This window comes from Hemicordylus capensis, chromosome 1 (assembly GCF_027244095.1).
Source record: "Hemicordylus capensis ecotype Gifberg chromosome 1, rHemCap1.1.pri, whole genome shotgun sequence".
Lineage (NCBI taxonomy): Eukaryota > Metazoa > Chordata > Lepidosauria > Squamata > Cordylidae > Hemicordylus > Hemicordylus capensis.
Window position 1 is genome coordinate 85,764,023 of NC_069657.1, and position 16,252 is coordinate 85,780,274.

The following is a 16,252-nucleotide window of genomic DNA, read 5'->3' on the forward strand; positions in this document are numbered from 1 at the left end:
TGGGACTAAATGTAAAGAAGACTAAAAATGTACAACTGAATGTCAAGAAGACTAAACTAATGACAATGGGCACAGCAACCAACCTCAGAACTGATAATGAAGGCATTGGAGTGGTGGATAGCTTCTGCCTTTTAAGATCATCAACAGTAAAGGATCCAGCAGTCAAGAAATATGCCGCAGACTAGCACTTGGTTGGGTTGCAATGAAAGCCTTGGAAAGGATATTTAGATGCTGTGATGTGTCTATACCTACAAAGATCAGAATCGTTTGGATAATGTTTTTCCTCATGACACTCTATGGATGTGAAAGCTGGACTTTGAAGAAGCAAGACAGAAAAAGTATTGATGCTTTTGAACTTTAGTGCTGGAGAAGACTTCTGAGGATACCATGGACAGCCAGGAAAACAAACAAATGGATCATACAACCAGTCAATCCAGAATTTTCAAGCGCACAAATGACAAGGCTCAAACTATCATACTTTGGACATGACCAGCATCAAGGTGGATGGATTCGATTACGACAGCAATGAATACACCACTGAGAGACCTTAAAGACCAAGTTGACGCCAGATCATCCTGAAGAGAATCTATCTATGTGGTCGCTAAGAGTCAACACCGACTTGTCAGCACTTAATCATCAATCAGTCAACAACATCTGTGATTCCTTGTTCAGGGGGAACACTGGTGCTGACATACACTGAACTTCAAAGGGGAAATTATTAAAAAATAAGGAGACTGGTAAAAAGGAAGCTGAAATGAAAGACCCAAAGGGCCAAGTCTCTCTGGAACCTATGGAGGTTATTTAAAACCACAATAACAGAAGTTCAGCTACAATGTATACCGCAAAGTAGGAAAGGTACCATCAAGTCCAGGATAATATCAGCATGGTTAGTAAGCAGAGTCAAGGAAATAAAAATGGCAAGGAGGCTTCCTTCAGAAAAGGGAAGTGTTTCCCAAATGAGAACAAAAAGGAACCCAAACTCTGTCAAAAGACATATATACTGATAATAAGGGGGGAAATGGCTAAGAGCATCAAGGCAAACAATAAAAACTTCTTTAAATAAATCAGAGGCAGGAAACCTACCAGGGAAACAGTTGGACCATTAGATGACAAGGGAATGAACGGGATGCTTAAGGAAGATATGGAGACTGCAGAGAAGCAGAATGAAGTATTTGCACCTGTCTTCAGGAAAGATATCCATGCCTGAAATGACTTTCTTAGGGACAGTCTGAAGAGCAGAGTCAAACACAGGTGACAAAGACTCTACAGTAGACTTAGCAGTCTTGGATAAGAGGAAAATAATCCTTTTTATGCATAGGTAACCGGTTAAAGAACAGAAAGTGGAGGGTAGAAAGAAAATGACCATTTTCACAATGAAGTAAGAAGTGGGATCCTACAAAGCTCCAAAAGGATCTCTCCAAAACAGGTGAATTGAAACAAAAAGGAAAATGTGATTCAGTGAGCAAAATGTTACACACTGGGGTGAAAAATCATAGCTTCACATATACACTAAGATCTGTGCTGTCAGTGAAGAAAGAGACCAATGAAGAAAGAGATCTTTCGTTCATAATGAAAATTTCAGCTAAGTGTGTGGCAACTGTGAAAGAGACAAATTCCAAGCTAAGGGTCATTAGAAAAAGGGTAGAAAATAAAACTGTGAATATTACAATGCCTTTATACAAATCTATGGTATGGTCACATTTGCAATACTGTATACAGTTCTGATCACACATCTCTAAAATGATATTGCAGAGCTGGAAAAGGTGCACCCGAGGGCAATCAAAATGACCAGCAGGCAGGAGCACCTTTTTTACAATGAAAGGCTAGGGCATTTGAGGTTTTTTACTTGAGCAAAAAAGTGGCAATGCAGGGCGAGACTGAGGCGTATAGAATTGTGCATAGCAGGGGCGTAACTATAATAGGGCAAGGGGAGACAGTTGTCTGGGGGCCCACTGCTTTGGGGGGCCCGGGCCCCCCAGAGGCAAGTCATATGACTGACTCCCCCAGCCATGCACCCGCCCGGGCTTCCTTCAGTTGTATTCACCCTCCAAAATTGATGTGAGTGTTAAGACCTGGAGCTACCAGAACAGCATGTCTTTCTCTAGTACCATTCAATGACTTGCATGGTCCACAATTTACAAAACCTTTAAAAAAATAATTTTGGATGATGTTCTATTGTGGCACATAGGTTATTTTTAATTTTTACTATGCTTTTTGTTACCACTATTCAGCCTCATTTAAGATTTCTTTACTGCATGAGCTGAGCTTCGGGGGGGGGGGGCATTTTAAAATCTTATCTCTGGGCCCACTCCAACATTGCTACATCCCTGGTGCATAGTTTAGAGAAAGTGGGTAGAGAGAAGTTTTTCCTCTTTCTCTCACAACACTGGGACCAGGGATCATCTAATGAAACTGATATGAAGATTTAGGGCAGACACAAGGAAGTATTTCTTCTATGGAATTTTCTGCCACAAGATGAGGTGATAGCCACTAGCTTAGATGGTTTTAAACGTATGGAGGGTGAGTCTATCAGTGGTGTGTTTTCTACCTCCAGGTTTGGAGACAGTGGTTGACATCCAGACTAAATTACTCAATTGTACTACTCAGTACTATTAGTATTTGAATACTTGTTTAGACAAACTTATGCTTAATGTGCCTATTTGGTTTTTATTAGTTGCTGTATTGTTTTCACTTAACTCCTTAGCATAGTTTAAAACATATTTAATTGTATTTTATTTTTTTGTTCTCTGCCCTTCTTTCAATTGTTATATTGAAAAGTAAGCTGTATGTCTTCTAAAGCAGGGTTTCCCAACCTGTGGTACTTCAGATGTTGCTGAACTAAAACTCCCAGCATCCCTGGCTACAATAAATTGTAGCTGGTGATGATGGGAGTTGAAGTTCAGCAGCATTTGGAGTACTAGAGGTTGGGAACCCTGGTTCTAAAGAAATAAATACGACTAGCCGACCTGCACAGAGCATCTGTGCGCTCTTTGGGGCCAGCTGTCCCCCCCTCCTGTTCCACTCTCTCTTGCCCCCCTCCCTCCTGCATTTCCCCCCTCCCCCTCCCCCCCTCCCCATGTTCCCCTCTCCCCATGTTCGCCACAGGCTGCCCCACTCGCTTCCCCTCCCCCTTGTCCTCTCGCCAGCTTTCCTCCTCTCCCCTCGCTTGACCGTCCCGTCGCTGCCTCCTGCTCCAGGCAGCCAGGCCGGGCCGCCGCCTCCTCAACCAGGACGGGCCAGGCCGTCTCGCCCCCAGTGCCTTCCAGCGCCCAGCTGAGGCCGCCGCCGCCTCCTCACTCAGGACAGCCTGGCCAGGCCAGGCCAGGCCAGGCCGCACCACCACCTCCTCTGGCCGTTTTGCGGCCCGCTGCCACCGCCTCCATTTTTTCTTTCACTTCAAGTCTCGCTGGCTGGAATTCCCGCAATGTGTTGCGAGAGTTCCACCACCAAATCCAGAAGGACACGCATGCCATTGCCAGCTAAGAGAATTAAATATATAGATAGATGGTTTATCTGTCTGTCCAGATAAAACATCACATTTGAAACCAGGGCTTGGGGGCGGGTGGGAGAAGGAACCATACCTTCTGCATAGCTGCACACAGCACATCATTGCCTTTGTGATATGGAACCTGGACTGAGCCAAGAAACTTCACTCGGAACTGATCCACCCAGTCACTGGTCTTACTTGAGTCTGAAAGTCAAAGTCCAAGGTAAATGAGAACCATCAGATTCAAAATAGATATCCTACATTATTTGAAGTTATTCTCAATGCTTCAACCATTGACATGGTTGTACAACAATGGGACACATGTTATGTACAACTGCATCTCCTTCATATAAGAAGTGTCCACTTTCAGGAAAGGACTAACTGGCAACATTGTTTTACGAAAAGCCCAGGACTGAGATGCAGAAGCTGAGTTGGATATTGTGGAACAGGAATGAGTACAAAGGTCCAGGTGGGAGGGGTAGTTCAGCCATAGAAGGGGCTCAGTACCTGTCATGTGATCTGGATCCTTGGTCACCTCGATAGCATAATAGGCAGGGAAGATGCCTCGGTCACCTGTCCTCATATTATAAGCCTCATACCAATAATCTTCTGCTTGAATCTCTACCAGCAAAGGGTCATCCACCTCCAGTTCCAGTTCATCTTCATGACGAGGCACAAATCTGGGGAGAAAATCACCAGCATTTTGTCAGCTCAATCTGATGGCAAAAGCCTGCCCTAAGTTTCTAAGGATGAGACTTATCAAAAGACAACGGCCTGAGCTTTCACTGGCCAGTGCATCTGTGCTATAGGTCTAGAGCAGGGGTGGGGAACCTTGGCTCTCCAGCTGTTTTTGAACTACAACTCCCACCATCCCCAGCCACAATTATTGTGGCTGGGGATGATGGGAGTTGTAGTTCAAAAACAGCTAGAGGGCCAAGGTTCCCCACCCCTGCTCTAGAGCAAAGCATCCATAAGCCAATACAGACGTTATTTTTCAGGTCATAACTGAGCAAAACTACTCACATGAGCAGTGTAACAAGAGAAAAGCTGCTCATGGAAGACTGTAGGCTACTTTTGTGATCAAAGTGCTCAGTAAGTAGATTTTTCTCCCACAGAAGTGGCTGCTGCAATCTTCTGTGAGTGATTTCTCTGATGTTTCACTTTCAGTGTGGGCAGATTGCATGGCTGAGCAATCCTTTGAGGAAATAAGCTACAATAACAACTTCTGTACCGCCTCTATGAATCTTCCTAACCAAAGTACAGTACAGCACTGACTAGCCTGAGTTAAAGATTAGATATTTAATCAAAGGCCTCCCAAAGGATCAACATCGAGTTCTGAGTGCTATTCACTTGGCTGGTTCTCATGATTGAGCAGATGTTAGGTATAGGAAATCACAAACAACAATAACAGGGTCAGTATCACCTGGATTCAAAACAATATACAAAATCCAAACAGAATCCAAACGGTCCAATAAATAATGTAGTAACAATCCTCTATTAATTTTAAAAACAAAAGTCCAAAATTATAACAACAAATGTGTCTCCAGTTGTGGTAGGGGCATGAAACAGTCCAATTCCTCTATGTATTTGACAATAGCTTCTCTAATATGTATATCAATTAAAATATCTCTCTCTCTATATATAGTGTTACAAAAACCAATTCATGGTTCATAAAACACAACTGTCTATCTTGAAGATACAATATAATCTCTCTCAGCAAGACAAAGAGATTAATAGTCCTCATAAGAAAACATCCTATTGGCCAATTATCCTTGGTATAAAAGAGACAACCCATGTATCATTGAAGCCAGACACGTTTCAACCCTCTATTGGTATTTCCTCAGTGGGTTAAAGATTATAGGAGTTCAGACTCCCAATGTTGGGTTCAATTAACCATACACATATATAAATACAATGTGATATGGATACCAATAAAATGATTAATTTAAAACAACAAATTTAAAATCATAACAAATATGTCCAAACAATAGTAGAATATATTTTAAAACCTCTAATATAAAAACCTTACATGGAATGTTGTAGTCATCCAGCACCATAGTTCCAAACAGCTGGGTATACACATGTCTTATCTCTCCTTTGGTCAGAAAAAGACTTACCATGAGAGCTTAAATAGTTCTATACCATTTGTAGCTAATAAGAGTAATAATTGAAAATATTCAAGAGGGACTTAAAGATACATGCAACATATAATTACTAAAATATATTAATCCTGAAAGTACTTGAATGGTTTCCATAAATATATACATAGACAAAACAATGGCCTACTTCATGTATGATTACTGTATAAACCAATTAATCTAATTGTTTAACCCCGCTGGTGTTAGTGTTCCGAGGGTACATACTGTATCCAGAAAAGTTCTTTTTTTAGCAGAAATTTGCATGTTGTAGCATTATTCGTTTTTGCTTTTGAAAGGAAAACCAGGAAAACCTGTTATCCCGGCTACATGAGTGCTCCCATAGAACATATCATGTGAACTCAGGATTATCATGTGAACTCAACTGGTGCTGCAACTGAATGGCATTTAGCTAACATTAAGTTGAGATCCATGATCTAGGAGTTGAAGCTGGCTTGTTGATGTCTGTTAAATGTTGGTTGGTTGCAGCATTGAGATCACAGAAATATCCTGAGCTCACATGACACAATCCATGGGAGCACACACATATGGGATCTCGGGTTTCCATTTAACTAAGATCAGCTCAATCAGGAGAATCTGTATCCCAGCCAGGCTAGAGGGAACATCTTAAGCCTTACCTCTCCCACTCAGGTGATGGGCAAAAGATTCAGGAAGTCACATAACTGTTTGGGGGCAGAAGGTTTTTTCTGCACTCACCTGAAGACTGCTCGGTGAGTCTGCTCCTGCTCCTCCCCATTAATAATACAAGAGAAAAGTCCAAACGATTCAGCACCTTGGAATGCAAAATAAGAAAAATTCTACAGCCACATAACTTTCTTCCTCAAACAAAAAAAGACAACTATTTTCCAGAATCTATTTTATCAGTCAGAAGTGCCTATCAGTGGTCTTAATTTCCCAGCTTCCTAATTTAAAATAGCAGATATTTATTTTTTTAAAAACTTATTTTATTTATTTATTTATTTATTTTTATTTTTAAGATAGGGACTTATTAGTGACAGCAGTGTTCCCTATAAGGCATGCATACACTCAAGTTTTTTTTAATGTCTGCTCAGTTAATTTTAGATCCCATTCAGGCTGAATCAGGAAGCCCCCATTCTGAATGCACTTGTGCACGTACTGCCTTGATACTGCCGCCTAGAACAAAATTCATTCTTCACACAGATGAAAAATATTAGAGGGATCACTGGTGGACAGTCATATGGGTGTGGATGGTCATGCTGTAATCAGCAGAGATGCAGAAAGGGAAGTAGATAAGATGAACCTGTAAGTTGACTAACGGCAGAATTCTTTTGCACTATTTTATTATTGCATTTGTGGTAGTTTGAGAGGAACCACTGTTACACAACAAATCCAGTTGAGATAAAAGAAGAGGTGCTGCTCTAGATTAAAATACCACTAGTCCCAGATTTTCACTCTGATACCTCATCACACTTTCTGCCAATGGGGCTGAGGGCACCTAGTGACATAGGCAAGAGAGCTGGTCTTGTGGTAGCAAGCCTAAATTGTCCCTTTTGTCAAGCAGGGTCCACCTTGGATGCATCTGAATGGGAGACTACATTTGAGCACTGCAAGATATTCCCCTCAGGGGATGGAGACACTCTGGGAAGAACAGAAGGTTTCAAGTTCCCTCCCTGGCAGCATCTCCAAGTTAGGACTGAGAGAGATTCCTGCCTTGGAGAAGCCGCTGCCAGTCTGTGTAGACAATACTGAACTAGATGGACCAATGGTCTGACTCAGTAGAAGGCAGCTTCCTATGTTCCTAAGACATATCAACTAACAACAAGAATGAAGAAAGACGTTTCTTAAAGAGACTGGAAGGTTCTGCAACTCAATATAATATAAGCCTTCTCAATGGGGCCTTTATAAACAGATATAACTGAAGCAGCAACACTTCAGCCCTGCCATTTCTTGCAGGAATCCACTATAGAAAAAAACCCAACCATTCTCCTATTTACTATTCTACTATTTTTAGCCTCTTGAGAGTGTCTAAATGAGGGCAAACAGTTGGCTGAGCTGGTCACTTCTTATGGAAAGCGCTGGAGACAGACAACAGACAATATCCAGCCTAACCATACACCAACGTGGGAGGGTTTCCCGTCAAGATAGGGAGGAGAGGCGATTTTTGGCAATTCTCCCCTTCTCTCTCCAGCCTCTTGTGCTTTCTGAAAGTACATTCCTGAGGATTGGGGAACCCTCAGGGACATAGTTTCAGGGGGCACAAACAGCTACAGAGGAAAGTGGGGATTGCCAAAAGTCGCCTTTCCCTTGCATGACAGAAAACTCTGGCACATTGGCACACGGAGGTCAGCCGATTTTTTTTCATGGTTTTGAAGGCGGTATGAGGGAGGTATGGTGGGTACACTCCTTTCACTATTATTTCTAGTAAACAGTTTTTGAAGGACTTCATGGCATTTAAAAATACATGCAAAACTGGCTTGACCAGAGGTCACTGTGGGCAAAAGAAACGTTTGAGTAGTCCAAAAGCAACAATGACTATATTATATTACTTTAAACTCTCTTAAAATCTATTGTCTGTCTCCAGCTCTATTAGTTCTAGCACTGAGAAACTATCCACTAGAAAACCATTGTAGAGAAGATGGGAACATTTTAAAACTTTTAGAACAGGATCTGTGTGGAAGCCCCAATAGCCATTTGTTTATGTCCTTCAATGGACCTTTCAGAAATGCTTCATTTGGAGGCTGCCATCTCCAACTCCTCCATAGTCTTCAAGACTTCAGGAGTCTCGAGACTGCAGGATAGAAGTTGCAGAGATCTTTAAGAACTGTCAGCAACTAATAGGATTTGCTGTAGTCCCTAGAAAGCACTAAGCCATGGCTATGCACTGTTACGACTGGCAAGGGCTCATTCACCATTCCATTCCGAGTTAAAACACCAGCACTGGTTTCAAGGGACCCTAAACACACCTGTCTTTCTCCTGCACTACAAGTTGCCCTAAGGGTTCCTGAAGCCACTTTTGGACATAAGCAGATTGTTCTCCTTGGCACTGCCTAGCAACCTTGTCAGGGCCCAAAGTGCACTGGGACTTAAAAACCGATCAAGAGGAAACTGCCACTCCCTTGCAGTGAAGTGACAGATTCTCCCCCTCTATCAGTTCCAGCTGGAAAGGGCCCCTCCTGCCCCAGCACTCACTGGAGGAACGCGACCGGCCGCTCATGAAGACATTGAGGAACTTCTTGGAGAAGTGGATGTCTGCCTCAGGGGTGGAGTCCTCAGAGAGACAGACAGAGTCACGTTTCAGGGCATCTTCCTCATACTCCTCTCCAATGGCCGACTCATAGGGTGAGGAGACACAGTTGTCATAGACGGTGGCCGAGTCGCTCTCATCGCTGTAACCCGAGTAGCATTGTTTCAGGCTGACCAGTTCCAGCTGCACATCCTCATCTACCACTAGTGTGTATTTGACGGAATCGTAGGAGAGGGCGCTGGTGTCGGAGCTCACAGATGCCCTCTGGAGGCTATGGCGAGGCCGGTAGCCACCATTACTGCTGCTATATACAGTCCTTGGTGCGTTCATTTTATCAGGTGAGGACAAATAGTCCAGCACCTCATCCTCCTCACTGATTGAGGCATTGGGTTTTCCTGTCAGCTGTGCGTAGCTGGAAGTGTCTATATCAGAGCTGATGGACATACGATTGTCACTGGACTGTGACATGAATGGCTTCTCAGACTCTAGCGGGTCAGAATTCTTTTGTACTGGAGTTAGGTAAATCTCCTCAGTGGCCTCCAATCTCACATCCGTCTGGTAGCGAATGCGGTCCCGATAAGCTTCTGGCCCCCTTGTCACTACCACAACTGTGGGGTTCTGTGGTGGGGGATGGCTGGTGGCTTGTTGCTTCTCAAGTGCCCGAGAGGAGGCAATGCAGACGGGTGCAATCTGTGTGGCAGCCGTACGCCGGCACGGGCTCTCCGTAGATGTGCCCCGATCTTTGGTGGAGGTTGTGCTGTTTTGGTGAGTGACCTCATCACTCAGGCAAACATGGTCATGGGAAGGGGTCTGTTCACCTGTGAGTGGGTCAGAGGGAAAGAGAAGAGCACACAAGACAACCAATGAAATGAGGTCAACAAGGCGTTGGTACATCTCACACAGTTCATTCAAAGCAATAGCAACAAGTCCAAGCACTTATGCACCAAATCTAACAAATCTAATTAGATGTTACGTGTGTGTGTGTGTGTGTGTGTGTGTGTGTGTGTGTGTGTGTGTGTGAGTGATAGCAGCGAGATTGCACCTCCTTTATGGGACAGGGATTATGGAGGGGGGCTTTAAGGCATAATCCCTGCTGTGATTACTGGTGTCAGTGAAAACCTTTTTCTCTGAAAAACAGCAACCCTGGGTGGCTGATCTGGATTGGAACCATGACAGGAAGAAGTAGAATAAAACCACACACCCCACCCACTGATCCATGGGAGGCTTGATCTGACTGCTATTTAACATTTTAAAAGCCACATGCTTTAAGTAACATATTGTTTTGAGTTTGGGAGATGGAGAGTCATAGCCAATAATGATTGCATGGCTCACATGTTCCTTCCTTAGTGCCCCAATTGTTAAGTACCATCATTCACATTAAAAAGTTGCAAGCAAACCTCCTCATCAGAATGGTTAGTCACTAGAACTTCAGGCCCATGAGTCTGGTGCCAATAGCAAAGGAACCAACCTCCAGGAATAGAAGGAGTCTTATATCCCCTTTAAAGGTAAAGTGTGCCGTCAAGTCAATTTCGACTCCTGGTGCCCAGAGCCCTGTGGTTTTCTTTGGTAGAATACAGGAGGGGTTTACCATTGCCTCCTCCCACACAGTATGAGATGATGCCTTTCAGCATCTTCCTATATCGCTGCTGCCCGATACAGTACCAGCGGGGATTCGAACTGGCAACCTTCTGCTTGTTAGTCAAGCATTTCCCCTTTATGCTGTCATTAATTTTGCAACCCACTCTATTCCAGTGAGTTCAAGATGGTGTACATTTTATCTTCATAATAACCCTGTGAGGTAAGTTAGGCAACAGAGTGACTTGTCTAAGGCCATCCTGTGAGTTTTATGGCTAAGTGGGGATTTGAACTCAAGTCCTACACTCTACCACCAAGTCAATGTAACAAGAACCACTATGTTAGCTAGACTCAGGAAAAGAAAAAAGGAAAGTCTGGGGTTGGCAGAAAAAGTCAACTCCCAAATGGCTCATGTCCCACCAGTCGATTAGGAAAACGACAGCGTCCATCTCAAGATTCAGGCCAAAGTGAAAAAGCTCTAGAAAGATGCAGAGCTAAGGTCCAGTCACCAGAGAAAGTACCAGCCTGCAGAAGCGGGGGGAGGAATGACAGAAAGAGAACCAGCCTCTGCAAGAGAGATGAACTCACCAGTTTTCAGAGGGGATGACGACCGGGACACTCGCTCCTGCCAACTGTGCTTTTTGCCCAGAGAGTTGTTATTCAGAGTGTCCTGAGGAAAAAGAACAAAGCGGCCTTGTAGCTGCAAGGGTAAATGGGCGCATGGCACAAAGGGGCCCCATCACTCCCCCTTCCAGCCTAAAGCCCTGCTGCCTCCCCCACTACCCCCACCAGCCAGCTATTGTCTGTGTGCATCAGGAAAGATGGCTATTCAGAGGGCTCCAAGAGCGAAGTCCATCTGTTGCTGCTGCTGCTACTCTTGCTGCCGCCGCCGCCACCACAGATGCCAGCTTTACCATAGGCAAGGGTTAAATGGCAGCAGGGGGAGAAAAGGCAACAGTGAAGGAGATGGAGCAAGCCAAGGGGGTGGGGCAGGGGAAGGAATGCCCTGGGTCTCAATCTTGGAGTGAACTCAAGGATCATATTTCTGCAAGCCATTCACTGGGACTTTTCTGATATGGAGGCAGCAGAATTAGGCAGAAGTTTACATTTCTGCACTGCTTGCTCTCATTTAACTCACTCTGCCTCCATTGTCCCCAGTGGCCAAGGAGGTTTAGAATTCTGGTACGCTTGTGCCAGTAAGGATCTAACTGCACGCGACAGCATCACATTGCACATATCCCTATCTCCTCCAAGCAGCCAATTAGTTGCAACAGGGCTAGGGAAACACTGTCTATCTTGCCATGCATTTATTTGACCAAACATTAATGGGGAGATGGGGGCAGGAATGTGGGCTGGTTGCAGCCACATGTCCCCAATAACACATAGTTAGACCTTAACAAGAGACACATTAACTGGAAAATGCTACAAGGCAGACGTTCACTGGAGCATGTATTGTAGAAAGCACCAGACGCTGAGCACTCATCACTGTGAAGCATGTCAGCTCTTGAAAAGCCTATGGCCCCTGAGCTCCAACATTCACAGGAAGCCTTTTTGGCCCTGAGATCTGCAGCCTTTGACTATGAGGCAATATGCTAAGGATGTTCTGTACCAAGAGAGCCCCAGCGCTTTCCCCAGCCAAAGAGGAGGAGAGGCTGTCACTGGCAAACAACATCACTTCAAAATCCACACTTGTGCTGGTGCAAAGGAGCCAATGCCCCCTTTTGCCTTCCTGTGGCTCCCAGTGACAGGCTTCAAGCCACTTAACAGCTATGGAGACAGCAGTCATTTCTGCTAGGGAACGTCCAGAGAAGGTAGCAGAACAGGAAACAGCTCTTTCTTCATTATCTCCCCCACCCCCGCCACCGACTAAAATATGACCAGCACAGGGGATTATGAGATCATGCACTTGTGGCAGGAATCAACAGAGCTCTTTCCAGGCATTATGAAATAGCGTCAGCATGGTGATTGGAAGCATTCCGCATGATGTCCCAGAGACAAAAAAACGCTATTGTTATCCTGACAGGGAGAGGGGCAGAAAGGGAATGAACTGGCTCTCATGTCCCTGCATGAGGACATAACTGTTCTTCCACCATGATACTGGTGGTGAGGGTCAGAAATAAATTCCCTTCACTCTGGCCTGGTTCTGACATAACATGAAGCCATGGTTTAGTCTAACTATGATTTGTTTGAATCTCCAAACTTGCACTAATCTACAGAGGGTGATGGGCCAACAAACCAGAATATCAACACATGGTTTGAACCTGCTTTGCTAACCACAGCTTGTGATAAGTGTGGTTTCCTGTTAGAGCCAACCTCAGAGTCAGCTTGCCCATGCTGCCACTTCCTGTCCTGTGTGTGTGGCATAATAGCTTCATTGTCACCTGGCCATCCCCTGAATCCCTGACTGTCATGACTTCCTTTGTGAGCCTGGGGCTATGAAACATTAGGCAAGAATGGCTGCTAGAGCACCGAGAGGATAGGACATTTGTTTGCGAGAGAAGAGACTGCTAGAAGGGATCAATCACTTTCCCCACCCTGCGTAACTGTCCCATCCTATAACAGTCTTTTCACCTCCTAAAGCACACAAGTGTGATATGAATGGAGAATCTTCCCCATGCCTCCATTAAAATGGCACATGCATAACAATGTAGCAGCTTGACAGGAGAGGAAGTAAAAAGCCTGATCAGTTGCTAAGTTTAAGGAAGAGGGCTCCAGTGAGTGGACATCTTGACACTCACTGTTCTGTTCTGTCTTTTGACAATCCTTGGTGTGTGGGTGGGTGTGTGAGACTTTCTGCTTTAAGAGGGTCCCTTATCACCAAATCAGCTTGGTACAATTCTGCCCCTCTGCACCACAACAGAGTGATAGCTTGATGCAGTGTCATCCCTACTGCAGCATGATATTCTGACATTGTGCCAAATGGGTATCTTCCTAGAGATAAACTCATTGTCTCTGTCAGGAAGAGCTATTTGGTTTTATGATACAATTATAAATTATTACAATTATCAATGGTACTTGATGCCACATACATCTAGAAAATCCGAAATGAGGAATGCTGAAGATATAACTTTGCAGGGGTGGGGGATGATGTTTTTCTTATATTTTTGAACAGATATTAGAAAACAATACTAAGACAAACACTTAGATGCATCAGATCATGATGACCTACTTGACTGTGGAGTTTTATTAGGTTCCTTGAAAGTGACTGTAAAACAAAGAGACACAGAATTCAAGCATTTTATTGCACGAGGTGCCTTTGAGACCCTCTCTCTGTTATTTATATGAATGTTTCCCCCTTGCTAATGTAGGAGACAAGCACCTGTAACATGAATGAACATTCTGGCAAATTCAGTTTTTATATCTTCATAATGAAAACTCACTGAAGCAAGAATCATATTAAGCCTCACATGTGAAAATGCCTTTCGTCTGGTGCTTGCTAAGGGATGCTAAAACATGTATTTCCTGTAAATGGAGAAAACCAGCACCCCAAAGTGTATATAACTGTTACAATAGAATTAGGAATACAGTATTGTGGTTCTGACAAAATGTACTAATTATTATTCTTCACATCCATATCACAACCTTGCTCCAAAGAGCTCAAGGTAGTGTAGGTAGGATATCCTCCTTTCACCTAGCCACCACCCTGTGAGGTAGATTAGGCTCAGAGACAATGACTGGCCCAAGATTCTCCTGTGAATTTCTAGCCATAATGCAACACACTAACCAATACAGCACACTGGTTCTCATTATATGCAAGTACAGAAGGGGGTGACAACATGATGGGGTTTGCTGAGAACTAGTTCTTTTTTTTAAATTGTATTTTGGGATGAATAATAAACTGATAACATTGGCACCTATATGTGGATGTGTGAATCAAGCCAAAGGCTATGGTTTTGATTTAAATGGGAGTAGATATTTTAATCCACAGGTTGTCTAACAGTGATTGCCATGTAGGCATGCATCTGATCGCATTTTATCTGAATGTTTCATCTATACATTTTGCTGACAAATGATGATGTGATCTTATATCAGATTCCTGGACTGGAGCAATTCACAGAAATCATGCACAGACAAACCTCATGGATATTTAATTTGGAAGAAAGATATATGCACCCATGAGAATCACTCCGGGAAGCATCTCATGAATGCAACTGTTACCTTGGAACTGCCTTCCAAGATTTCACAGTTTGGACCCTGCAGGCTTCTAGGCTTCTATACTGAAAGTAATGTCTTGTCATGACCCATTACTATAAACTAACCCCAGCTTATATGGAAAAGGCAGAGCACAAACCAAGCACAACCTTCTAGTAGAAGCACACTTTAAGTAATGAAAACTCGCAAAAAAGATGACCACCATTTTGTCACCTTCCTGCAGAGCAGGAGATTAACCTTTAGGTTACCCACATTCATTGGCAAACCGAAAGTCTCCTGAAAAATGAGATTCCTTCTTGAGCCTAGGAATAGGGGTTTGGATTTCTGCTCCTTCAAGCCTATTTTGAAAGTTGTGGGCCAGAAAGGGTTACTTGCAGACTCCAGCTCTCATGACCAAGTTCTGCCCCTATCTGTACAGTACCACACAGAGCTGGTCTGACAGACCAGTAAAAATAGCTTGGAATGAGGTTTGCTGACATAGCTGACAATCTTGGAAACTCCTACTCTTTTACTCTGGAAACAGACAGACTTTGCATCCAGATTTTGTCACCATTGTTGTTCCTTAACAGCCAAATGCAACGAAAAAAACAGAGCCTAGTTTAATCCAGATATGTGTTCAGCTTTCCCTCAGCGAGACATACACTGAAATAGTATAATCCCATTCTGTAACTGGAATAGATAATGTCTTCTCCTTGCTATTGTCATTGAGCCTTACTCTCCCAGGGCCAAACTATATATTATGTTTAGCATGTAGTTTGGCCCTGCATGGTGTTCTTTGTGGTGTGTGTGGGTTTTTTTTAAAGTCACATAGCACCCAGGATGGAGAGGTTGCATACCTGATCAGGACTGCAGAACTGGGAAAGTGGTATTTTCAGTCTTTCCCTCTGCACTACAATCTGGACACAACGAGACATTTAAACCAAATTAAAATAACCTGTAGTTTTTAGGGATGTGCACAGAACCAGTTCGGAAGCCCTTTATGGGCCTCTGAACCGGTTGGAACGGCGGGCAGTTCCACTGGTTCGAAGGTGGAGGTGTTGTGCTTTAAGGGCAGGGGAGGGTGCACTTACCCCACCCGCCGCTTCCCCCCCACCAGCGCTCTGTGTTTTAAAAGTCCACCGGGACGGCAGCTTACCTCCCTGCTGCCCTGATGCCCCCTTTACCAGAAGTAGGCGGAAGTATCTGATGCGCCAGGTGCGTGTGCGTGATGTCTGGTGCACACAGGTGCGTCGGATACTTCCGCCTACTTCTGGAAAAGGGGGCATCGGGGCGGCAGGGAGGTAAGCTGCCACCCCAGTGGTCTTTTAAAACACGGAGCGCCAGCGGGGGGAAATGGAGGGTGGGGTAAGTGCACCCTTCCCTTGAAGCATAACCACCACCACCCCCGCCTTCAAGCCTCCCTTGCCCGGTTCCATGCACATCCTTGACAGAAGGACAGCCCGCACAGCCAATTGGGTCAGAGTGAAGGAGGAGTTTGTTCCCTCAACTCCGGTCCCGCTGGGCCCAAACTGCAGTGCCAGTGTTCAAATGTAACGCTGGCACCGCAAAACTAGAGTTAGGGGTGGCGAAACACCACTCTGACTGAAGGAGTTTGGCAAGGGGAACCGCAGGGCTCTTTTCACCCTTACCTCTGGTTTGCCGAGTTTGGACATGTGGCTTGGGAAACCGGAGGTGAAG

General features: G+C 44.4%; 1 protein-coding gene across 4 annotated transcripts in view; it reads right to left on the reverse strand.

Moving 5' to 3' along the window:
- Positions 1–16,252, reverse strand: part of MAPK8IP1 (mitogen-activated protein kinase 8 interacting protein 1) — an 89,021-nt gene that overhangs the window by 12,275 nt on the left and 60,494 nt on the right. For 2 of the 4 annotated variants that reach the window (XM_053278237.1, XM_053278244.1), the window contains exons 4-9: positions 13,593–13,628; positions 11,012–11,093; positions 8,794–9,666; positions 6,340–6,415; positions 3,995–4,167; positions 3,582–3,691 (exon numbers count right to left, since the gene is read on the reverse strand). In XM_053278237.1, coding sequence (XP_053134212.1) covers positions 3,582–3,691; positions 3,995–4,167; positions 6,340–6,415; positions 8,794–9,666; positions 11,012–11,093; positions 13,593–13,628 — 1,350 coding nt within the window. The remainder of the gene's footprint in view (positions 1–3,581; positions 3,692–3,994; positions 4,168–6,339; positions 6,416–8,793; positions 9,667–11,011; positions 11,094–13,592; positions 13,629–16,252) is intronic. The other 2 variants (XM_053278264.1, XM_053278253.1) reach the window with 1 other exon arrangement.